This window comes from Emydura macquarii, unplaced genomic scaffold (genome assembly GCF_026122565.2).
Source record: "Emydura macquarii macquarii isolate MOO-44397 ecotype Brisbane River unplaced genomic scaffold, CSIRO-AGI_Emac_v2 contig_3477, whole genome shotgun sequence".
NCBI lineage: Eukaryota > Metazoa > Chordata > Testudines > Chelidae > Emydura > Emydura macquarii.
Window position 1 is genome coordinate 2,280,395 of NW_027133614.1, and position 25,242 is coordinate 2,305,636.

General features: G+C 50.8%; 1 protein-coding gene across 2 annotated transcripts in view; it reads right to left on the bottom strand.

Annotated features, from left to right (window-relative positions):
- SHCBP1L (SHC binding and spindle associated 1 like) overlaps nt 1-25,242 on the bottom strand; it is a 52,481-nt gene that overhangs the window by 3,448 nt on the left and 23,791 nt on the right. For both annotated transcript variants that reach the window (XM_067535080.1, XM_067535079.1), the window contains 3 exons: nt 10,280-10,433; nt 6,467-6,717; nt 5,502-5,624 (listed from right to left, as the gene is read on the bottom strand). In XM_067535080.1, coding sequence (XP_067391181.1) covers nt 5,502-5,624; nt 6,467-6,717; nt 10,280-10,433 — 528 coding nt within the window. The remainder of the gene's footprint in view (nt 1-5,501; nt 5,625-6,466; nt 6,718-10,279; nt 10,434-25,242) is intronic.

A 25,242-nucleotide genomic window follows, 5' to 3' on the forward strand; every position in this document is an offset into this window, starting at 1 on the left:
TGCCCCTCAGGAATATGAGGAAGACTTTGCAGGCCAGACAAACTGCCCTCAGCTCCCAAATGTTGATGTGGGAGACCTTGCTCCTGCGCCGACCAAAGCCCCTGGGTGCTGAGGTCGCTGCTGATGGGGCTCCCCAACCCACATCCAAGACATCTGTGATCAGAGTTATTGAGGGCATTAGTTCTCTGAAGGGGACACCCCACAATACCTCCCCTGGGTCCCTCCACCAATCCAGGGAGGACAGAACGTGAGTGGGGACAGTGACCACTCTGCTTAGTGAGTGCCTGGCTGGTGCACATACCGAGGCCAGCCAGCCCTGGAGAGGCCTGAGCTTGAGTCGGGCCAGCCTTACCACATATGTGCATGCCGCCATATGTCCCAACAGCTGAAGGCAGTGCCTGGCTGTCGTCGTGGGGGACCTGTGGAGATCTGTGATTATGGCGGTCATTGCCTTGAAGCGAGGCCGGGGGAGGAAGGCTCTGGCCTGGCTGGCGTCTAGGGTGGCCCCGATTAATTCTATGCGCTGCACCGGGGTGAGCGTGGACTTCTGCTCGTTGATGAGCAGCCCCAGTCTGGTGCATGTCGCGCAGGTGAGTGCCAGGCTGTTCCTCACATGGGCCCTGGACTTGCCCCGAATCAGCCAGTCATCCAGGTAGGGGAAAATTTGGACCCCTCTGCGGCGCAGGTGAGCCACCACCACTGCCATACATTTTGTAAAGACCCTGGGGGCAGATGAAAGGCCAAACGGCAGGGCCGAAAACTGGTAGTGGCAGCCAGCTACCACAAACTGGAGGAACCTTCTGTGACCTAGGGGGTAGTAACGTGGAGGTACGCGTCGAGGGCAGCATACCAGTCCCCTGGATCGAGAGCAGGAATGATAAAGGCTAGAGACACCATATGGAATCTGAGACACCTGATGAACCTGTTCAGACGTCAGAGGTCCAAAATGGGCCTCAGGCCCCCCCTTTGCCTTGGGGATGAGGAAATAACGGGAGTAGAACCCCTTTCCTCTTTCCTGAGGAGGAACCTCTTCCACTGCTCTGAGTAGGAAAAGAGAATTCACCTCCTGGATGAGGAGATGCTCGTGAGAGGGGTCCCTGAAGAGGGACGGGGAAAGGGGAAAGTTTGGGGGGAAGGCCGAGAGTTGCAGGGCATAACCTCTGCACACTATGCTCAGGACCCAGCGGTCTGAGGTAATGCTCCGCCACTCAGCAAGATATGGTCTCAGTCTGTTCGGGAAAGGAAGGTTTTGATCCAGGGGGACGGGGGAGGTGCCACCCTTGAGTGTCCCATCAAAATTGTTTTTTTATTGTTGCCCTTACTGTGGACCCCCCGAGGGGCCTTGGCGGTCCCGGCGGTTGGGAGCCCTATATCTATCCTGACCCCTCCTGAGTTGAGGGGGTCAGGAAGGTGGTCTCAGTGCCTATTGGGGCAGACACTGGGGACATGGCCATGCCTGGCGTCTTGAGGATTGCGGCATATACAGCCCCAGTGACTTCAGGGTGGCCCTGGAGTCCTTCAGGGCGTGTAGTTTTTCTCTGTGCGATCGGAGAAGAGGCCAGCACAGTCAAGAGGCAGGTCCTGGATTGCCTGCTGGACCTCCTGTGACAACTCTGAGGACTGGAGCCAGGAGCAGTGTCTCATAACAATGCCTGATGCCATAGCCCTCCCAGCGGCATCTGCAGCATCGCTGGCGGACTGGAGGGCCGTTGTTGCCACTGTCACGCCCTCTTGGATAAGGGTAGCAAAATCCTCTGCCTGGTCCTGAGACCACCCCTGCAAGAATCTTTGGAGGGAGGACCAGAGATTCAAGTTATATCGGCCAAGGAGAGCCTCGTGGTTAGCTATCCTGAGTTGTAATGCCCCTGTGGAGTAAACCTTCCTGCCGAACAAGTCAAGCTTCTTGTCGTCCTTGTTCTTAGGGGTATTAGCTTGGGCCCCCTGTCTATCATGCTGGTTGGCAGCCTCCACAACCAGTGACCCCGGGGCAGGATGGTTATACAGATATTCAAACTCCTCCGCAGGGATGTAGTATTTACACTCGGCACCCTTGGAGGTGGGGGCCACCAAGGCAGGGGTCTGCCATAGGGTTTTAACCTGCTTTAAAACCCGCTCGTGGACCGGGAGGGCAACCCTGAACAGTCCCACTGATCCCAAAGAGGGGGTCCTCCTCTGCGGAGAGCTCTTTTAGCTCCAGGTTTAAATTGTCCGCCACCCTCCTGATGAGCTTTAAAATCAGGGAGTGGAACTCTCCTATCCCTGGCGGCTGCATCGTCTGGGGAAGAGGACGACGACTGCGGGAGGGGCCCTGTAGAGGGACCCTCCTGAGGGTTGGATTCCTCCTCAGAGGAATGGTCATTGTCCGCCCGGCGTGGAGGAGGGAGGGGTGGCGGTATGGCCGTTGAAGAAGGGACCGACACCATACCGTGGGCCATTTGAGAACCCCAGGGCCCCCAGTAGGGCCATTGCCAGGGACCTTGGGGCCAAGTTGGGACCGGTCCTGGTGCCGCATAGAGAGGGACCCTGTGCACCCTGAGCTATGGGACCGGTGCTGTCGGTACTTGCGGTCTCTGCTGACCCTACTGGACGAGGATAAGTGGTCTCGGCGGTGCCGGTGGTGGGGTGAGTGGCTGGAGGAACTGGACCGGTGCCGAGGTCTTGTACTGGTGCTTCCTTAGGGACCGAGAGTGGTGCCGACCCTCCGCAGTGCGCCCCCTCCTGGACTCTGCTGAGCAGGAGCGGTGTTGCAGTGCTGAGGGCTCCTTCGGTGCCGGGTGCTCCTTTGGTGCTGAGCCCGGCACCGGGCTTAAGGTCGAGGATCGGGAGCGGTGCTGACGTTCCCCGGGGCTGGAGGAAGCGCGGCGGTGGCGGCGAGTGTCCCCGGATCTGCGAGACCGGGACCTTGATCAGTGCCTGACACACTAGGTACCGGGCTGTGGTAGGCTGTGGTCTGGGGATCTGGACCGGCGTCGAGAGGACTGGGTCCCCAGTGGCACCGGGATCTGCGCCGGACTACACGCTGGAGACCAAGAGCGTTGTGTGTTGTCTGCGGGTGCCGGGATCCGCGTCATGGATCGGGAGCGGTGCCGGGAGTGATGACGAGAGCCCCTGGGCTCTTGGGACACCGGGATCCACACCAGACTGCGTGCCAGGGATTGAGACCGGGGCCATGCTCCTCTGTTGGCTTCTGAGAAGTGGGAGTGGTGCTGGGCGTAATGAGCAGTCGGTGCCGGACTATACCCCGGGGATTGGGACCGGGTGTCTCCTTTCTCGGCTGCCAGGATCCACGCCAGGATGCTCTCAAGGGAACGGGAATGGTGCCGGGATCCCGAAGATCGAGCTCTAGGAGAGGTGGGGCTTAGACAACGTCATCCCGCTGTAGAACCTCGAGACCGGCCTCGGTGCCATGGTGTGGAGGGGCTCGACAACGCAGTGTCGGAGCTAGGAGGGGAGCCCGCACTCTCGACCCTCCTCAACTGTCTGGGGAGAGACCTCGACTTCTGTCTCCGTCACCCACCGGGGCCATCCAGTGCGAGTTTGCCCCAAGACGCCGGTCCCCGAGCCCTTGGCCAAGGGGAGATGGAGGCATGGGCATGCCCATCAGGGCTCGTGCCGGGGTGAATGCTTTGGGCGTCGACAGCCCTTGCAGGGGCACTCCCCTACCCCCAGGAGTTGGGGGAGGCTCCCTGCAGGAAGATGCCGGAGCCAGAGCGCTCAACAGCACATGGCAGGGGCATCTCCTGTGCTACCTCCAGCGATACCAGTGGCACGGGGGAGTCCATGTGACCGGCACTTTGCCACTTCTTCTTCGGCACCGCCAGCTGCTGAATCGACTGTCCCGGTGCTGGCGGTGCATTGCGCACCGACGATACGTTCGGTGCTGCAGGGGAACGAGACGGTTCCGAGTCCGGACGGAGCGTGGACTCCATTAGAATCGCTTTCAAGTGTGCGTCCCGCTCTTTCTGGGTGCAAGACTTGAAAACCTTGCAGATATGACATTTATCCCTCCAATGCTGCTCTCCGAGGCAACGGTTGTGGGGGTCACTGATAGGAAAGGCCTTGCTGCAGGCAGCGCAGGCCTTGAAACCAGTCAAGCCGGGCATGGCTCAACGTAAAGCCCCAAAGGGCAAGATCTTATCTCTAACTGCTAACTATGCTACTAAATACTGTACTTAACCAAACAACAAACTCTAACAACTAACACTGGAAGAACTACAGGATTGCTGCTTGCTTGGAAAGCAAGGGGCAGACGTTCCAGCTACCGTCAATGGGCGGAAAGAAGGAACTGAGGGCCTGCAGGGTCGGCAGCCCCCTATGTACCACGGCATGAGCGCGGTACCCCAGGGGGCGCCTGAGCCGACCCTATGGGGCTTGCTAAGGGCAAAAATGTTCCGGGAACCAGTGCACGGGGCGCGCACTCACCTATACTGGAATGGATATGAGCAATCACTCGAAGATAGAAAAGCATATTGCTAATTCAAGTTAGCTAACGTAAGGTACAACATAGTCAGGGCTTGTTTCTACTGCAGTGAATTTGAGGTTGGTGGTGCTTAAGTTGAGTTGGGTGGCCTATCAAGAGGTATAGGCTTAAATGAACTCATTAGCTGTTCACACTACGTCGCTGTAGTGTGAATGCAGGCAAACTCCACTCAAATGGCAACAGTCTTCTAATGACATCTCATAATTCCTCTGTGCACCCAGAAAGAAAAGAGCTGTTCTCCCACAATTCACTGGGAAATTCATGGAGCAGCTCATCTTCCTGCAGCACAAAGAATCATGGAATATGATCCAGAAATCTTAAGTGCCACATGTGAGTGAGTGCAGTGCTAGTATGCACAAAGCAGCTTGACTGTTTTATAGTGTGGCCACTCGCTCAAATTCAAGGCTAATTCAAGAAGTAACTTGAGTGTAGATAAATTAATTTTGCAGTGTGTAGTTTTCACATGAGGTAGCAGATGAAGTTAAAGACTATGGTGGAATTTGGGACTGCCTGGGAGAGGACTGCATCTCTTCCTCTAAAACACCCCTTCCCTGCTGCCTCAGAAGAAGCTCAGGCAGTAGGGACACTCCACTAATCCTCAGTCCCCACAAGAAGCCTGGGCCCAGAGACCCCTTCTCTCAAGACAGCCCTTCCAACCACCACACAGTATACCTATCACTTTCCTAGGTACCAAATGCCCTTACTTACCGTCTGCTCTCAGCACCCTAATGCATAGCACTTCAGTAAGTGCTGTACATTTGGTGTCAAAGTTGAGAAGTGTGGTGGGACAGTAGAGATTGCCTGATAGGATTCATGAAATTCCACACTAATGGGTGGTAGCCAAGGACTTAGCCACTGGATTGCTGAGTTTGAAATTTTAACTAAAGAAATGTTATTTTTAGAATAAACATGATATTCCTCAGTTCTTTAGCTTCCATTAACTTCCTGCATTTGCAAAAGTGCAGCAATTATTTTCTATAAATGTCAGTTAAAATTGTTAGAATAGAGCACAGTTAGTTACCTTAATATTAATTCCACCTAAGGCACACTGTGAAGTCTCACTGGTTTTGAAGTTATTACAGTGATGAATTTTGTTACCCTCCAAAATGGCTGTGCTTCCTGGGTGCAGCTCAACACCAGCACCCTGTACATTAAAACAAAAAAATTAATTCCTGCTAGTAAGGCTTGCCACAGGAACAGCATTTAGAATACAGGCACGTATATAAAAAGTGGTTTCGCAATTTCATATAAATATATGATGTCAAAATTGGTCAACTGCAATTTATTGCCCTGAGGAATGGAAACTCTTAAGACTATGCAATTATGGGGACCCTGCAACACCTGCTCACACTAGAATGAAGGGGGGAGTGAAATTTTATTCATTGCTTAGCATTTATTACTTTAAAATTACAGTACAGTAAAATCCACTAAGTGGGTTACAGCCCACGAAAGCTTATGCCTGCAGAAATTAAATTTGTTAATCTTTAAAGTGCTACAGGACTCTCGTTGTTTTTGCTGTATCCACACTAACACGGCTACCCCTCTGGTACTTTAAAATTACATCTTCAGGGATATATTTTAGTCTCTGCATCAAAGTATTTTACATGTAAAAAGCACCAACCATGAAAACATTGCTTAATAGTACTCAGTTTGGTTTTTAATAAGTAGGATCCATCAGAGCCAAACCATGAGTAGGAAAGCAAGTCCCAGCTAACAATTAATTGCATAGGTAAGGATGGCACTCTGCCGTAAAAACAAGGTTGCTGCCTTGAAGAGCTTAAACAAATTTGCTACAGAAAATTGGAAGTTAACTGAAAATGACATCTAAGTTTTCAAAACAGAATTTGAAGTATTTACACTTGCAACTTGACAACAGTATTTGTCCTGTTTTTTCCAAAAAAAAAACCCAGCTTCTGTATGTATATTAACAGTTTATACTTGCTTGTATATTAAATTTATTCTTTGATAGTCAAGCAGACTCAGTACCTGAGCTCCAGTAATCTCACTGTTTGTAATAGTCAGAGAAGCTCCAGTAAGCACACAGACTCCAGTTCCTTCACATTTCAATACACAGTTTACTAAAGTCAGGTGACCAGATTCAACCACCACAATACCATCAACAGTCCCTTGTTGTACTAAAGTAAGGTGCATTAGTTTCACATTTTGGGCTTTAGATACCACAAAACTCTCATGAGTAGGCTCTGAAACAATCACAATTTCTTCTGGTCTTCCAGCTCCTAGTTGAAAGGAGAAAAACAATATTAACACTTTGGCTAACTGTTACCACGCTTTCATTAAAATGAATATTTCTCAGTGAGGTGTTTTGTTTTTTTTTAAAGTACCAAGTGAATTACCACAAATGACTTGCCTAAAATTTAAGTTATCCAAATTTGTTTCCTCCCTGGGCCCACTTGCTTGATTGCATGTGCTGTGATGCATCAAGCCAGGAACTAATAATGATACACTGGTAAAATGCGTATCTAAAATTAGTAGAACGTTATTATGCTTTCTCAATCTCAGTTCTGGTGCTCAAAACACAAAAGCTCTGAAGAGATAGAGAAATCAGTATCACAGCAGAGACAATTCTGAGAACTCTATTTGTTAATGCAATACACAGCTGCAATGCTGTCAGCACTAAATATGACCCCATGAAGCAGCAGCAGAAAAGATTTTATAATCCACCTTATAGCTCCATTCTAGAAAACGTATACAGAGCTGGGTCTCCCACAAATAGTCAGCTTCTGCAATGCGTTGAAAGAAATGAAACTTCCTTCTACATGTTCTGTGAAGTTCCACCAAGGGAGGGTCCTGAGTTCATAAAGAATACTCAGCAGAGCTTCTATATGATCCACATTTGGAGTGAATTTTGCTTCCACTAGATACCTGCTTAATGCCAGGTTTCTTTAGGCATGTGGGGAGCTCCTGGCAACAATGAAAGACCTACATCAACGGGTTCCTTAAGAGATTTGGTTCAAAAGGTTCACATCTCACAGCTGATGATATTGGCATCAGAAACTTCAGTACTAATAGAAGTCTTAGGCATAACAGTCATGGACTCTGATCTGTTTTGAACCGACTTTATTGTGGAATTTATTCTTCACTTTTCTGGCTTTGATTCTGAAAAGAGGTCAGCTTTATTCATTCACAGGACAGACAGCTGATTCAACATCAGAGTCAGGGTTTGAGCTTTTATAACATCCTTGATGAGGACAGCACAGAACATTTGCTACTTACTGGTGCAGACTTGAGGTTTGATGGCCCTGCACAAGTGCAGCAGTCTGTGAAACAGGCTTTACTGCAAGCAGAACAAACAGCAAATGCATGTGTCTGACTCAAGGAACCAGAAAGGGCATGACGCTGCTTAAATCCACCCTTCTTATCCATGTCCTTGGAGATGTTATCAGCTAGGACCAAACACTCTGAGGACTCTAGGTCCCGAATAAAAATAAAATGTGCAAGGGAACAACTGTTTTACCAAATGTAATATGTAATAAGTTAAAAGTTTGGAATGAAACAACTGAAGCCAATTAATCATTCAAAGCAAAGAGAGAAGGCCTTACATCTTCAGCTGAATGCATAAAGGAATTGAGAGGGCTGCATCTGCATAGCCTTTTGCAGTCCATGCTCTGAACATTTGCTGCTATGAGAGGATTCTTATGTCTCCTCAATGGAAACTGATCTGCAGAAGTCTCAAAGTTTGACCACAGATCTCTCAAGTAGGGATAGGCCTAAGAACCTTAACTTTGCCATTTATTGATGCTACATTACTATATTTTGCATTTAAAATTAGATATTTACTTTACTGTATAGATAGAATTATTTTAACTAAATAAGATCTAAGGGATCAGACAAAGATTTGTTGAAGGGATGTTCTGAAATGGTCTCCTAATACAGTGGATTGTCTGATGATCTTTAGCAGAGAGTTCATTATTTAGGCAGAATACATGATACTGCAGTATAAGTGTTTTATTCTCAAGTTAGTGATGGTTACATTATTCACAAGTGGCCATTACACTCTTAAGTAGCACCTCAAAGACCTTGAAAGGGAAGGTGATGGAATCTGGTTATACTGTGGCATAAAATAGGCAAGCCCACTAAGGCAAAGCGCCTGATGTAATCGAGAACTTCCTCTGATACATTAGACTCAAAAATCCAAGGTACTTTAGGACCCCAGGAATAGGTATAGTGCAGCCAACATTTAGTTCCCTTTCTCATGGACATTTTGAATGAATGGCTGAAGACATGTTATCAGCAGGAGCCAAAGGTGTATGTGCACGTGTATTACGGACACATTAGCCTTGGTTGATGAGAATCTAAGAATAGACTTAATTTCAATACAGAGTTTGATGAAGACAGAGGTAATGAGCATCTGAGTTCATACAGCAAAGATGGCCCATGTTCCCCAACATACACTCTTCTTGAGCATTCATTACATCTACCTGCTCTGAAGACTCATAGGACCACAGAGACATTTTGTTCACCTAAAGCAAGCAAAGTAACGAGGCTGGGGATTGAGGCTCCCATTTCAGAGACCAGGGGAGACAACTGCTCAGAAGCATGACACAAAGTTACACATCTAGACAACTTTGGTATGCCATAAGAGGAACATTTACTAGCATTTCTTCTGTTTCTCATCCATTTTAAATAAACTCTCCTGGAGAGAAAGATTTAAGAGAAACCAGTCTATGGAATATTCTGGCTGGTTGAATAGGAGTTTAGAACTTGAACTGTCCACAAGTGGGATGCAAGAAGTAGTTTGAGCTTACCTGGATTGTTGCCAAATAATTTTACAGAATGCTATTGATTTAATTATTGTGTATTCAAGTGTGACATTAATGGAAATCCATCAAGTTGTGGACTGAATAGGATCTCAGAGAGATCTTCTGATCTAGGGGCCTACCACATGAAAGAGTGTATTGTAGATGCAATGTTGTCCCTTTAAGAAGCCATTCCGGTGCTGAAAGATAAGATGGAGAGCACTTTAAAAATAAGCTGTTAAGAGTACAAAAGAGTGGGAACCTGTTAATATCAAAGAGAGATTTCATTCTTTTTCCAATTAAAGGGACCCAGAGCTTCAAATTCACCTGAAATCAGTTGCAGGAGTACATGACAGAATTTAGCTATCTAAATACCTGACTACACCTGCAAATCATGCAGACATTGGAAGTTAAATAATTTGTGCCTGAAATTTTGCTCTTGTGCCGAATTGTATATGTAGGCTTGGCGGACCAGTTTAAACCCCATTACAAATTAGGGCCAAGAAGTTTTATTATACCAATATTAAATGTATCAAAACTATTGGTGTTGGCCAAGTTAAAGAAAAAATTTCAGAAAGTTTCAATGAAGAAGGACATATACTTTGGGTCTAATTGAGTTTTGGTTTTAATTTTCAGTTTCTTCTTGGTTCAGTGGGGGGGGGACGGGACTCTAGTTGCTAATGTGTCAAAAATGGATAAAAGTTTTAGTAGTCACATTTACTACTTCCATATTCACTTGTTAACTAGAAAGACTGCCATTTATCAAGAAGATTACTACGTTACTGGTTTCTGAACAACGAATTCTTACTCAATGTCACTAAATTCCTGATCTACTGCATTCAGTTGTACAGTATTTTACACCAGGGGTGACAAGTACAACTTTTATTCTGTCAAATGTTTTCAGATTGTGTTACTAATCCAATTAGAATTCACACCAAGTTCCCTTCTTCCCCGCCAGTATTTATTTGAATTGCTGATCTGAAGGACTGCTTTATATAGTGACAATTTATAAAGATAAAGGTAAGTAGAATGCACTGCTGACCTTTAATAATAATATCCTCAGTTAACATGGAGAGGTTTGCAGCCCTATATTCTCCTGGAAAAATTACCACATTATCTCCACTGTAACAACTATCCAAAGCCAAATTTAAATTATCATGTTGTTGAAGCTGTGTCTCAACAGAAAAATCCTTCACCTGTACAGGAAAGAGAGCAGCAACTATAGTTAAGGCAAAATAAACACCCACCATTAAACTTTTGAATAGCTAATCTTTTTAAATCTGCTGCACTGTTCTCTTTGTTACATTGTCATTTACCTTTGCAGAGTTCATTTCAGACAATAGGGATATGTCTACACTGCCGGCGGCAAAGTCGCCACCGTCAGATCGATCTTTCAGTGAAGACCTGCTCAATCGATCCAGAAGTTGACGCTATAAAACCACCTCTTCAAGTGGCATAGCGCTGCATTGACGGGAACCGCCATGCAGTGCAGTGAAGACGCCACTCAGAAGGGAAGCACAGCAGTCGACGGGAGTTATGCAAGCTACTCTGCGTAGCTTGCGTAACTCCTGTCAACTGCTACCGAATCACCAGGTGAGTGTAGACCAGGCCTAGGATTGCATGTTGGATGTGGAGTTTCACATTCCTGCCCGTTCCAATCCTCTGTGGGACAGTCTCAAGCTTGTCTGGCTACAGAGCCGCATCAAGGGAGTGGCAAAAAAAATCTGCTCCTTTCCTGCTCCTTTCCAGCTGCCTTCTTTTCCAGAGCTAGGAAGAGCACCCGTACAATCTCCAGTCCCCCCGGTCCTCCCCCGTTGCACTTTGGAGTTAGTTGCTCAAAATTAAGTAGCCTACATGTTTGGAGTCAATTGGCTAAACTGGGGCAGCTGACCCTCACAAGTAGCTCCCCTTCCATGTTCTGTTGCAAGAAGAAAATCCTCAGCCCATATGGAGATCAAGGAAGAATGCATCTGGCCCTAGACCCCTGAGGAGACTCCCACCACTGCTACTACCCCCTGCCCAAAACTCTTCATTGGAGGTAGGAGGTGCTCAGAATGGAGTATTGAGGAGGGGAAGTTGAACTCTTCTCACGTGAAAGGTACCAAGTATATGGTCTCTTAGAGATTAAGAACAAGGGTTGAGAGGAGGGGGAAAGATATTGGGGAATGAATGTGATACAGCTCATTACCCAAGAGTGTGTATGATAAGGCAATAAAAAGATAGGGAAGGAACACGTGACAAGCCAGTTGAATAGCCTTGAGCTCCCTGACGTTTATGTGGAGGTTGCGATCCTCCTGGGACAAGACTCCTTGAGTGCTGAGATTGCCAGTGTGGGCCTCCCAGCCTAGGTCAGAGGCATCGGAAACCACTGTCACCGATGGGGATAACCCTTTGAAGGGAATGCCCTCCACCACTACCCGCGGGTCTGTCCACCAGTTTAGGGAGGACCAAATGTGTGGTGGCACTGAAATCACATGGTCTAAGCTGTGTCTGCTTGGCATGTACACTGAGGCCAACTGCGACTCTAGAGGCCTTAGGTGCAGGCCACCATGTGTCCCAACAGCTTGAGACAGCAGGGAACCTGGAAGTCTTGCACACTTCCTTCCATGCCTTTTTCTCCAAATATCTGAGATGCTTACGTGCCCTCCTCCATTATAGTAGCATATCAACACCTCACCATTTGTAAAGCATTTACCCTCAAACTCCCCTGTGATGTTGGGAAGTACTGTTGTTTCCATTTTACAGATAGGGAGCTGAAGCGGGGAAGACCATGAGTGGCAGGACACAGAGAACAATATATCCAGAGGGCACTAAATAAAGAATTGCAAGAGACCCCATCCTGGCCACAGCCAGGTGGCAACTCCTGCAAAACAGGCAAAAAGGGTAAAAAAGACAGAGACATACAAAAGGTATTCATCCTCTGATGCAGGCACCTCAAGAAGGAAACTTACAAACCTTTCAGCAATATGTAGAAAAAGCTCCTTTGTCTATTGTCACAAAAGCACCATAGGAAAGCCATCAGGCTCACCAGGGGAAAGCCCTGGAACTGCTGATCAGGCAGCAACACCATGTCTGAGCACTCACTGTGACAATGAGCAAACGTGAATCTAGGAGGCAGAGTTTCCCATTTCTCTGGAGAATGGTCTCCATTGACCTCAGACAAGTGGGTGAGAAAGGTAGTGCAGCTAATCCCTCAAACAAAAGGTTCCAATCCCATCTCTTCTTCATCCAATCCCCCATCTCGGGCAACCCTATCAAATATGAATTGATGCTAAGTGAAACCTCACCTGGACATATGAGCAACAGAAAAGTAGCCCTCAAAAGAAAGGTTCTTAGGCTGTATGCTATAGGCTATTCATCATCATCCAAAAACTTACAGAAGGGTTAGAGCAGTCCCAGGCCTCAAATGACTCAATAAATGGATGAAGAGAATGAATTTTGTGTAGAAATCCTTGCTGTGATGGTAACATCTGTCCCAAGAGGACATCCTCACCTCAGTTCACCTAGCAGCTACATGTATTTATATGTCCTCATATGGCTGACACAGGCCATCCCTACAAAACTCTACCATTCAGTCTCTCTGCTGCCCTCAGCGTCTTTACCAAAATACTGATGATGGTCATAGCCAGACTCCAATCTTAGGAAAATCACCTCTATCCCTTCCTGGACAACATTTTAATCAGAGCTCCAACCACAGCAGCAGACCACAATTCCACATTTTAGTAACAGCAACTGCTTCAGGCACGTAGTTTTGTGATAAACACCAAGAAAGGCTCCCTGATTCCTTCTACAAGGATAGCTTTAGGAGTGGACAGAGACATTACTGAGGCAAAAATATAGCCATCATGGGGCAGATTCAAAAAATCCAAAACCTGGTATCTGTTAAAGAACACAAGACCATCCATAGCTCACTGTCTCCAACTACTGTGCCTTTTAAGTTTCATGTATAGGAATCACCTGTGGGCAAGATCCCATTTCATCTGTCTCCAGGTGTTTCTCCTCAAAGTATGGACCCATTCACTGGAACATATACAGGATCAGATTCAGATCCCAAGCCAGGTATTGGACTCCCTCAGACAGTGGGCAGTCCTAGAGAATGTCTGCAAGATTCTTTCCATATGCCTTCCAGACCCAGAGATGCTCAACAGATATCCACATAGAGGAGTGGAAGCACATCTGGGGGACAGAACAGCACAAGGCATCTGGCACTCTGAAGAAGGGAAGCTGAACATCAGCTTCCTGGAGCTCAGAACTGTCAAGCTCACGCTATCAAGGTTCCAGAAGGAAAGTGGTCCGAGCAGATCTGTCTTCATTTATATACTGAAGGCAAGACTAGAGAAGCTCTGCCTATCTCCAGAAACCCAGGAAGATTCTAAGAAGTGTTCTTTTCCCCTGAATGAAAAAGAAGGGTTTCTTAAAAAATAAACTCTCCTGTAATTCTTCCCTCACTTTCCCAAGGCATAGGGAGTTTATTCAGACATGCATCTTCTTTTACTGCTGTATGGGGAGGTTACTTACTGTAACTGATGGTTCTTGGAAATGGGTGGTGCCTAGCCGGATTCCATCGTGGGTGCACATACGTGCCATGCGCCAGAGCCGGAACTGTTGAAAGCTGTGTCCGTCAACCCGCATGCACGCCTCACGTCATCCACATGGTACGTCCAAGGGTTATGTGGCTGCGCAGGTTGACGCACTCTGTTTCTTCTTACTAACAGGCATCAAGCCCTAAGCAGAGGGGATGGAAGGTGGGATTGGAATCCAGATAGGTACCACACATCTCGAAGAACCGTCAGTTACAGTAAGTAACCTCCCTTTCTTCTTTGAGTGATGGTCCCTATGTGGATTCCATAGAAGGAAGCATAACGAGCAGTAATCAGTATGGAGGCATGGGTAGGGCTCCGTGGATGACAAAGTTTGTAGGACTGTGTTGCCTACTAGTGCATCAATAGAGGCAGCATTAGCCAGAGTGTCATGAGCCATGAACGTATGGATGGAGGCCCACATTGCAGCTCTGTAGATGTTTTGCTATGGAACATTGGCAAGAAAGACCATCGTGGTTGCCTGCGCTCTTGTGGAATATACTTAGACATTTGGTGGGAGCTGGACTTGGCAGAGGGAGTAACATTCCATGATACAGCAAACGATCCAGTGAGAGAAACACTGGGAAGATAGCACACAGTCCGCTATTGCAACAGTCTTGGTGAAGTTCCGAAAGGACAGGTGCGCAGGAGATAAAAAGCCAGTGCGCGTCTGATGTCGAGGGAGTGTAGAGTTCTTTCCATATTGGAAGAGTGAGGCTCAGGGTAGAAGATGGGGAGGTGAATGATTTGGCTAAGGTGGAACAGGGAGGCCACCTTAGGAAGAAACTTAGGGTGAAGTCACTTTGTCTTTGTAGAAGATAGTAAACGGAGGGTCTGTCATCATAGCTGCTAGTTCATTAACCCGGGGAGCTGAGGTAATTATTTTCATAGACGAATAGGTTAGGGAGCAGGAGGACAGGGATTCACAGGGTAGCCTTGTGAGTGTTGAAAGGACCAGATTGAGGTCCCGGGGTGGGGTTCCTGACAGTCGGGAATGAGTTGGATAAACCCCATAAAAATCTAGTGGAGGTTGGATGGCTAATGATAGAAGAGCCATCCACAGATCGGAGGAAGGCGCTAATGGCCGCTAGAGGAACTTTTATGGAGGAATGGGCAAGACCTGACCGTCGTAGGTGAAGGAGGTAGTCCAGGATAGTTGGTACAGACATGGTTGATAATGAATGATGGTTGTCTGAAGTCTATTGAGTAAAGTGTCACCATTTGGCTTGAAAGCAAGCTGTGGTTGCGAGACATCAGCTGTGTGTACCTGTCGCACTGGGGAGGAGCATGCATTGTCTACTTGCAAGCCCCATCCAAATACCAAGCGGTGAGGTGGACTGGTGCAGGACTGGGGTATTGGATGTGGCCGGGTTGTTGAGTGAGTAGGTTCAGTAGGAGGGGGAGAGGAATTGGAGGACGAGTCAATAGGTGCAGTAGGTCCAAGTACCAGTGTTGTCTGTGCCACGATGGGGCTATAAGAAGAACCCGTGCTTGATCCTGTTTCAACTTGCTGAATACCCGGGGAATAAGCGGAATGGGTGGAAAGGCATACCGGATGCCCGGAGTCCATGGGATGAGGAAGGCTTATCCTAATGCTCCCCTGGAGCAGAAAGGGGGAGTTTGCTGTTTGTCGCCAAGGCAAAGGGGGCCCATCTGGGGGTTCCTCCCATTGGAAGATGTCCCGGAGAATGGGGTTGCGGAGTTCCCACTTGTGAGTGTGATGGAAGGAGTGACTCAGCTAGTCTGCAAGGACATTGTCTGTACTGGGCAAGTGTCACCTGTAACGTGATACTGTGCTGCAGGCACCAGTTCCACAGGCAGACTGCTTCTTGGCACAGGGATAGGGATCTGACTCTCCCTTGTTTGTTCACATAGAATACTGTTGACATGTTGTCCATAAGGAGTTGAACGTGCTTGTCCTGGAGTACGGGGAAGAAGGTTGTGACAGGAGCATAGGACCACTCATTTCTAGGATATTGATATGCATCCGCTACTCTCTGGGGGACCACAGCCCTGGGGCTGGGCGGCCCTCTACATGGGCACCCCAGCACACAAGTGACGCATCTGTAACCAGGATCGTGTCTGGTTTGGGTTGGTGGAACGGTATGCCCACCAGAATGTTGGATGGGTCACGCTGCCATGCCAGGTAGGCTAGCACTCATGGAGAGAGGGAAACCCATTTGTTCAGGTGGTCCTTCTGTGTGTCATACACAGTCGGTAGCCAATGTTGCAGGCAACGCATATGAAGCCAGGCATAGGGGGTGACTGATGTGGACGCGGCCATATGTCCAAAAAGTGAGACACATAGATGGACGCGTGTGCATGGATGGTATTGTAACCATGTAATGATTGTTGGGAGGATGGTGTAATGGTCTTTGGGGAGAAACACTGACCACTAAAGAGTCCAGTGAAAAGGTCTTGTAAAGTCTGGATAGTCACAAGCAAGTGCTCGTATGACGACACCACTAATAGCCAGTCATCTAGGTAAGGGAACAAGGGAGCTAGTTATCTCAAGTGCCTATACACAAATGCAAGAAGCCTGGAAAACAAGCAGGAGGAACTGGAAGTCCTGGCACAGTCAAGAAAAACAGGGTTACTTACCAGTAACTGTTGTTCTTCGAGATGTGTTGCTCATATCCATTCCATGTAGGTGAGTGCGCGCCCCGTGCACGAGCCTGCGGAAAACTTTTCTGCCCTAGCAACCCAGTGGTCGGTCTCGGCGCCCCCTGGAGTGGCGCGCGTATAGCGCGGTATATAGGGCGCCACCGACTGCGCGGGTCCCCAGTCCCTTCTTTCTGCCGACTCCGACAGCGGGGACGGAGGGTGGGTTTGGAATGGATATGAGCAACACATCTCGAAGAACAACAGTTACTGGTAAGTAACCCTGTTTTCTCTCTTCGAGAGTTGCTCATATGCATTCCATGTAGGTGATTACATAGCCATACCTTTGGCGGTGGGAAGGAGTCAGTGGCGTGAAGCCCTTCTCAGCACGGCTCTGCCAACTGCTGCATCCTCTCTTGCTTGTTGCACGATGGCATAATGAGAGGTGAAGGTATGGACCGATGACCAGGTTGCAGCTCTGCAGATATCCTGTAGGGGCACTCGTTCCAGGAAAGCCGCCGAGGTGGCTTGGGCCCTGGTTGAGTGTGCTGTAATCGGTCCCGGGAGTGGTACCTTCGCCATCCCATAACAGGTGCGGATGCAGGTGGTGATCCAGGAGGAGATGCACTGGGTGGAGACAGGTAAGCCTTTCATGCGGTCCGCCACTGCGACGAAGAGCTGTGTGGACTTCCGGAACGGCTTGGTCCGGTCTATATAGAAGGCTAAGGCTCGCCTGACATCCAGTGAGTGCCATCTCCGCTCCTCCTCCGATCCGTGTGGTTTGGGGAAGAACACGGGGAGGAAAATATCCTGATTATAATGAAACTGGGATACTACCTTAGGCAGGAAGGCCGGGTGGGGTCTCAGTCGCACCTTATCTTTGAAAAATACCGTGTAAGGAGGGTCTGAGGTTAGGGCTCTTAGCTCAGAGACCCTCCTAGCCGATGTAATGGCTACGAGGAAGGCTACCTTCCATGATAGGACCAGAAGAGGGCATGTAGCCATAGGCTCAAAGGGGGGACCTGTGAGGATAGTTAGAACTAGATTTAAGTCCCAGAGAGGCAAGGGTTCACGAACTTGTGGGAACAGCCTCTCTATTCCCTTGAGAAACCTGATGGACATCGGGTGGGAGAATATAGACCTCCCCTCCACTGGGCAATGGAAGGCCGAAATGGCCGCCAGATGCACCCTTAGGGAGGCCAGGGCCAGGCCCTGCGTCTTTAGATGTAGGAGGTAGTCTAATATGGCCTGGATAGTTGAGTCCAGGGGCAAGATGCCACGTGACTGTGCCCAATAAGTGAAGCGTTTCCACTTTGCCCGGTAAACCACCTGGGTGGAAGGTTTCCTGCTCCCCAGCAGGACGCTTTGGACTTGTGCGGAACAAGCCCTCTCTCCTTCTGTCAACCATGGAGCCTCCATGCCGTCAGGTGGAGGGAGTCCAAGTCTGGGTGGAGCAGGCGACCCTGTTCCTGGGAGAGGAGATCGTATCGTCTCGGGAGCGGGATCGGTGTGGCGATAGAGAGGTCGAGCAGCATACTGTACCAGTGCTGTCTCGGCCATGCCGGTGCGATCAGGATGATGTCCGCTCTGTCCCTCTTGACTTTCAAGAGCACCTTGGGGAGCAGTGGGGTCGGTGGAAACGCGTAGAGAAGTGGCCCCGACCAGTCTATCAGGAACGCGTCCGAAATGGAGTTCTGTTCTCGCCCGCGCAGGGAGCAGAATAGTGGGCATTTCGTGTTCTGTAGCGTGGCAAAGAGGTCCAGATGGGGAACTCCCCACTTGCAGAAGAGAAATGCTGTAATCTCCCCATGGAGTGACCATTCGTGGCGGGGAAAGAACGACCTGCTGAGGCGGTCTACCTCGTCGTTCCTCACCCCTGGGAGGTGAGATGCCACCAAGTGGAAGTCGTTTCTCACCGCAAGGTCCCATAGTTGTAGCGCCTCGCGACACAGGGTCGAGGAGCGCGCCCCGCCTTGTCTGTTGATGTAAAACATCGTGGCGGTGTTGTCCGTAAGGACTTGTATCACCCGTCCCCTGAGAAAGCGGAGAAAAACTTTGCAAGCGAGAAGGACTGCTCGGAGTTCCCGAACGTTTATATGGAGCAATCTGTCTTGCAGTGACCACTGACCTTGAGTACTCAGGTTGTGGGTAATGTGAGCCCCCCACCCGATATCGGAGGCATCTGTGATCAATGTTACCGAGGGGACCAGGTCTGCGAAGGGGACTCCTTCCATTACTTGTCTCTGGGCTGTCCACCAGTTCAGTGACGCTAGGACCTGGGGTGGAACGGTGACTACCCTGCCCAGAGAGTGTCTGGCTGGGGCATATACTGAAGCTAACCAGCCCTGCAGAGGCCTGAGTCTGAGGCGAGCCAGCCTGACCACGTATGTGCATGCCGCCATGTGTCCCAACAGCTGCAGGCAGCGCCTGGCTGTTGTTGTGGGAAATGTCTGTAGCTCGAGTATGATGGCAGTCATGGCTTGGAAACGAGGTAGTGGAAGGAAGGCCCTGGCCTGTACTGCGTCCAGAGTGGCCCCAATAAATTCTATGCGCTGTACTGGGGTCAGTGTGGATTTCTGCTCGTTTATGAGCAGCCCCAGTCGGTTGCATGTCGCGCACGTTAGGGCTAAACTGTTTGCTACATGGAGTCTGGATCTTCCCCGAAGTAACCAATCGTCCAGGTAGGGGAAGATCTGGACCCCTTTGCGCCTCAGGTAGGCCGCCACCACCGCTATACACTTGGTGAAGACCCTGGGCGCTGAAGAAAGGCCAAAGGGGAGGGCTGTAAACTGGTAGTGGCCACCAGCTACCATGAACCGTAGGAAACGTCTGTGGCCAGGGAGGATAGACACGTGGAAATATGCGTCTTTCAAGTCGAGAGCGGCATACCAATCTCCAGGATCCAATGTGGGAATGATGGAGGCTAGGGAGACCATGTGGAACTTGAGCCGCCTGATGAACCTGTTGAGGCGGCGGAGGTCCAGAATGGGCCGGAGGCCTCCCTTTGCCTTGGGAATAAGAAAATACCGGGAATAAAACCCCCTGCCCCTTTCCATAGGTGGGACTTCCTCTACTGCCCCTAGGCGGAGCAGGGAGCGGACCTCCTGAAGTAGGAGTTGCTCGTGAGAGGGGTCCCTGAAGAGGGACGGGGTAGGGGGAGAGTCCGGTGGGAAGGCCGAGAGCTGTAAGGCGTAACCCCTCCGCACCACACTTAAAACCCAGCGGTCTGAGGTTATGCCTCGCCACTCTCGGAGGAAGGGGCGAAGTCTGTCTTTGAAGGGTAGGGTGAGATCCTGGTCGACCCCTGGGGTCGTTAGAATGGCAGAGGTGCCGCTCCCGAGACTCCCATCAAAAAGGGCGCTTGCCGTTCTTGCGCGGCCTGGATTGGGAGCCCTTGGCAGGCCCGGAGCGGTTCCGGCGGTTGTTCTGCCGGAAACGGTCCCCGGTTCTTCTGGGCTGGGTCTGGCGGGGGGGCGGCCTAGGAGCGGGCTGTTGCTGTTGTTGCCTCTGGGGCTGCTGTCTGCCCTGGCGCCTCGTTGTCTGCGGCACGTAAAGCCCTAAGGATCGCAGAGTGGCGCAAGAGTCTTTTAGGGCGTGCAGTTTATCGTCTGTTTTGGCGGAGAACAGGCCTGTGCCCTCGAAGGGCAGATCTTGAATGGCCTGCTGTGCCTCAGTGGAGAGGCCAGATGACTGTAGCCAGGACGACCGGCGCATAACTATGCCGGACGCCATGGCCCTACCCGCCGCATCGGTCGCGTCACTGGCAGACTGGATTGTAGCGCCCCCTACCGTTGACCCTTCCTGGAGGACGGTGGTGAAGTCCTGTGCTAGATCTGGAGGAAGGGCCGACGTAAATCTCTGGAGTGAAGCCCAGAGATTCAAATTATAGCGTCCCAAGAGTGCTTGGTGGTTCGCTATGCGGAGCTGAAGGGCCGCGGTCAAGTACACCTTTCTCCCAAAAAGGTCTAACTTCTTGTAGTCTTTATTTTTGGGAGTATTAGCCTGGGCACCTTGGCGCTCCCTCTGATTGACAGCGTCCACCACTAAGGTGCCCGGGGCTGGGTGGTTGTACAGGTACTCGAACCCCTGCTGCAGTACATAGTATTTTCGCTCCGCGGTCTTAGAGGTTGGAGCTACCGAAGCAGGGGTCTCCCATATGGGCTTGACCAGTTTGAGTACCCGGTCGTGTACCGGGAGTGCCACCCTAGAGGGGCCCGCAGAGGCTGGGATACCGAATATAGGGTCCTCCTCCTCCGAGAGCTCCCTGAGGTCTATTTTAAGGTTCTCCGCCAGACGCTTAAGGAGCTCTTGATGTGCCTTAAAATCAGGCAAAGGGGTCCTCCGATCCCTAGATGTTGTATCAGGGGGAGAGGAGGAAGAAGACTGTAACAATGGGCCTGTAGAGGGCCCTTCCAGAGGATCAGACTCGTAGTCCGACGAATGATCCCCTTCTTGGGGGGCTCCTCCTGTTGTGCCCCCTGTGATGGGGGGGTGGTTGAGGTTTGGAGGAGGAGGGAAGTGACCCTGTGCCCTGAATTGTCTGAGGCGGCCAGGGTCCCCAATAAGGCCACTGCCAGGGGCCTTGCCCCCACGCCGGTACCGGTCCCGGTGCCGGGTAGGCGGGCCCAGATGGATGAGCCGGGCTCCGACTCCTCTTGCGGTGCCCTTTAACCGGAGAAGGGCTGCGGGATGCAGGAGAGCGGTGGTGGCGCTTGGAGCGTCGGGGAGACGAGCTGGACGAGGAGGAGTACCTCCGCGACTTATGACGGCGCTTGGTGGCGTGAACCCTAGGGCTTCTTGAGCGCCGTTTCCCCGTGGACAGGTGCGGTACCGTAGAGGTGTCCGGTGCCGAGGCGTCCGGTACCGACGCTCGCTTAGGAGTACGGGAGCGAGATGTAGATCGCTCCCGGTGCCGATGGCTGTGCGCCGGGCTGCGAGAGCGGGCCCGCGCGGTGTGATGGTACCGGCTTTCCCTCGGTACCGAGCTCCCCGAACGCCTTTGATGTCCCGCGTCCTGTCTCGGCGCCGCACGCCGCGCTGGAGAGGGAGCTGGCGACCTCGATCTAGTTCGGTGCCGTGTAGTATCTCCCGGTACCGGGGATCGAGAGGTGTGGCGGGGGCGAGATGTATGCCCTGACGCCCTCGCGTGTACCGGGCTGACAGAGCGCCGGTACCGCTCTCGAGCCCTCGATGCCCTTGAAGTAGGAGCGTCGTGTGATGGGCTCGGGGTCCGGGTGCGCGAGCGAGCCCGGCGTGGAGGAGTGTCCTGTTGCCTCTCAGGACGTGACGCCGGGGATCGAGACCGGTGCCGTGGTGAGGGCGCCGGGATCCGCACCGGACTGCGTTCCAATGATCGGGAACGATCCTTTGTGTGTCTCGGCACCAGAGCCGATGAAGAGCGGTGCCGAGAGCCCGAAGACGAACGGGAGCGGTGCCGTGGCTCCGACGTCCGGGTCTTTCCCCGCCTTGCTGAGCGGCGCCGGGGCTCCGAAGGTCTCAGATCGGATGCAGAGCTTTCCCGGGAACCTCCGGAACAGCTACGGTGCCGTTCTTTGGAGGAGCTCGACGACTCGGTCAGAGCTGGGGGGGGAGGATGTTGCTCTCCCTCTCCCCGACCGTCTGGGGGGAGACACCGAGTCCTGTCTCGACCTCCCACCGGAGTAGCCCAGCGCGGGCTTACCCCGAGACGCTATCCCCGATGCCCTCGGCCGAGGGGGGGATGGAGGCGTAGGCAGGGCCATGAGGGCTCGTGCCGCTGTGAACGCCTCCGGCGTCGACAGCCCTTGTAGAGGCGCTCCCCCACCCCTCGGGGTCGGGGGAGGCTCTCTACGAGGAGATGCCGATGCCGGGACAGATTCAACGGCACGTGGCTGGGGCATCTCCTGTATCACCCCCTGCTGTGCCGGTCGCAGGGGGGAGTCCATAGGTGCAGCCGCTGGCCGTTTCTTTTTCTTCGGTGCCGTCTTAGACGGTACCGATGGTGTTGCTGTCGGTACCGGTGGTGCGCTCCGGATCGACGAGACGCTCGGTGCCGTCGGTGATCTGGACGGCTCGGAGTCGGGACGAAGTGCCGTCTCCATCAGGATCGCCCGAAGGCGAGCGTCTCTGTCTTTCTGAGTACGCGGCTTGAAAGCCTTACATATGCGGCATTTGTCCTTGCGGTGTTGTTCTCCGAGGCACCGAAGGCAGCGGTCATGGGGGTCGCTGACGGAGAACACCTTACCGCAAGCCGCACAAGGTTTAAACCCGGTGGAGCCAGGCATGGCTCCTAAGGGAGCCCCTTAGGGGCTAACTATATACACTATACTACACTAACTATACACTATAAAAACAATAAAAAACTTATATACAATACTAAGGTAGGTTGCTACTTGCTGAAGAGGCAAGCGGCAGACGTTCCACTGACCGTCACGGGCGGAAAGAAGGGACTGGGGACCCGCGCGGTCGGTGGCGCCCTATATACCGCGCTATACGCGCGCCACTCCAGGGGGCGCCGAGACCGACCGCTGGGTTGCTAGGGCAGAAAAGTTTTCCGCAGGCTCGTGCACGGGGCGCGCACTCACCTACATGGAATGCATATGAGCAACTCTCGAAGAGAGAACTATGACATGATTGGAATAACTGAGACTTGGTGGAGTAACTCACACGACTGGAGCACTGTCATGGATGGGTATAAACTGTTCAGGAAGGACAGGCAGAGGCAAAAGGGTGGAGGAGTTGCACTGTATGTAAGAGAGCACTATGATTGCTCTGAGCTCCAGTATGAAACTGGAGATAAGCCAGTTGAGAGTCTCTGGGTTAAGCTTAGAAGCAAGAACAATAAGGGTGATGTCATGGTGGGTGTCTGTTATAGACCACCAGACCAAGACAAGGAGGTAGATGAGGCTTTCTTCAGTCAACTAGGGAAAGTTTCCAGTTCACAGGACCTGGTTCTCATGGGGGACTTCAATCACCCTGACATCTGCTGGAAGAGCAATACAGCAGAGCACAAACAATCCAGGAAGTTTTTGGATAGTGTTGCAGACAACTTCCTGGTGCAAGTGCTGGAGCAACCAACTAGGGGCCGTGCTTCTCTTGACCTGCTGCTCACAAACAGGGAAGATTTGGTAGGGGAAGTAGAAGTGGGTGGCAACCTAGGCAGCAGTGACCATGAGATGGTCGAATTCAGGATCCTGACAAAAGGAAGAAAGGAGAACAGTAGGATACGGACCATAGACTTCAGAAAAGCAGACTTTGACTCCCTCAGGGAGCTGATGGGCAGGATTCCCTGGGAGGCTAATATGAGGGGGAAAGGAATCCAAGAGAGCTGGCTATATTTTACAGAAACCTTATTGAGGGCACAGGAACAAACCATCCCGATTTGCAGAAAGAATAGCAAATATGGTAGGCGTCCAGCTTGGCTTAACAAAGAAGTCTTTGGTGAACTTAAACACAAAAAAGAAACTTACAAGAAGTGGATGCGTGGTCAGATGACTAGGGAGGATTATAAAAACACTGCTCGAACATGCAGGAATGAAATCAGGAAGGCCAAGGCACAATTAGAGTTGCAGCTTGCAAGGGACGTGAAGGGAAACAAGAAGGGTTTCTACAGGTATGCTCCCAACAAGAGGAAGACTAGGGAAAGTGTGGGCCACTTACAGAATGGGGGAGGCAACCTAGTGACAAAGGATGTGGAGAAAGCTGAGGTACTCAATGCCTTCTTTGCCTCTGTCTTCACAGACAAGGTCAGTTCCCAGACTACTGCACTGGGCGGCACAGATTGGGAAGGAGGTGAACATCCCGCAGTGTTGAAGGAACAGGTCCAAGACTATTTAGAAAGATTGGAAATACACAAGTCCATGGGGCCGGATGCAATGCACCTGAGGGTACTGAGGGAGTTGGCTGATGTGATTTCAGAACCATTGGCTATTATCTTTGAAAGTTCGTGGCAATTGCGGGAGGTCCCTGATGACTGGAAAAAAGCAAATATAGTGCCCATCTTCAAGAAAGGAAGGAAGGAAAGAGGATTCAGGGAACTACAGACCGGTCAGCCTCACCTCAATCCCTGGAAAAATCATGGAGCAGGTCCTCAAGGAATCCATTTTAAGGCACTTGGAAGAGAGGAAAGTGATCAGGAACAGTCAAAATGGATTCACCAAGGGAAAGTCATGCCTGACCAACCTGATGGCTTTCTATGAAGAAGTGACGGGCTCTGTGGATGTGGGGAAAGCGGTGGACATGACATACCTTGACTTTAGCAAAGCTTTTGATACAGTCTCTCACAGTATTCTTATCAGCAAGTTAAAGAAGTATGGGTTGGATGAATGGACTATAAAATGGATAGAGAACTGGCTAGAGCATAGGGCTCAACGAGTAGTGATCAATGGCTCCATGTCTAGCTGGCAACCGGTCACAAGCGGAGTTCCCCAGGGGTCGGTCCTGGGGCCGGTTTTGTTCAACATCTTCATTAATGATCTGGAGGATGGGGTAGATTGCACCCTCAGCAAGTTTGCAGATGATACTAAGCTAGAGGGAGTGTTAGATACCCTGGAAGGTACGGATAGGATACAGAAGGACCCAAACAAACTGGAGGATTGGGCCAAAAGAAATCTGATGAGGTTCAACAAGGACAAGTGCAGGGTCCTCCACTTAGGACGGAAGAATCCCATGCACAGCTACAGACTGGGGACCGACGAGTTTGGCAGCAGTTCTGCAGAAAATGACCAGGGAGTTACAGTGGATAAGAAGCTGGATATGAGTCAGCAGTGTGCCCTGGTTGCCAAGAAGGCTAAATAGCATATTGGGTTGCATTAGTAGGAGCATTGCCAGCAGATTGCGGGAAGTG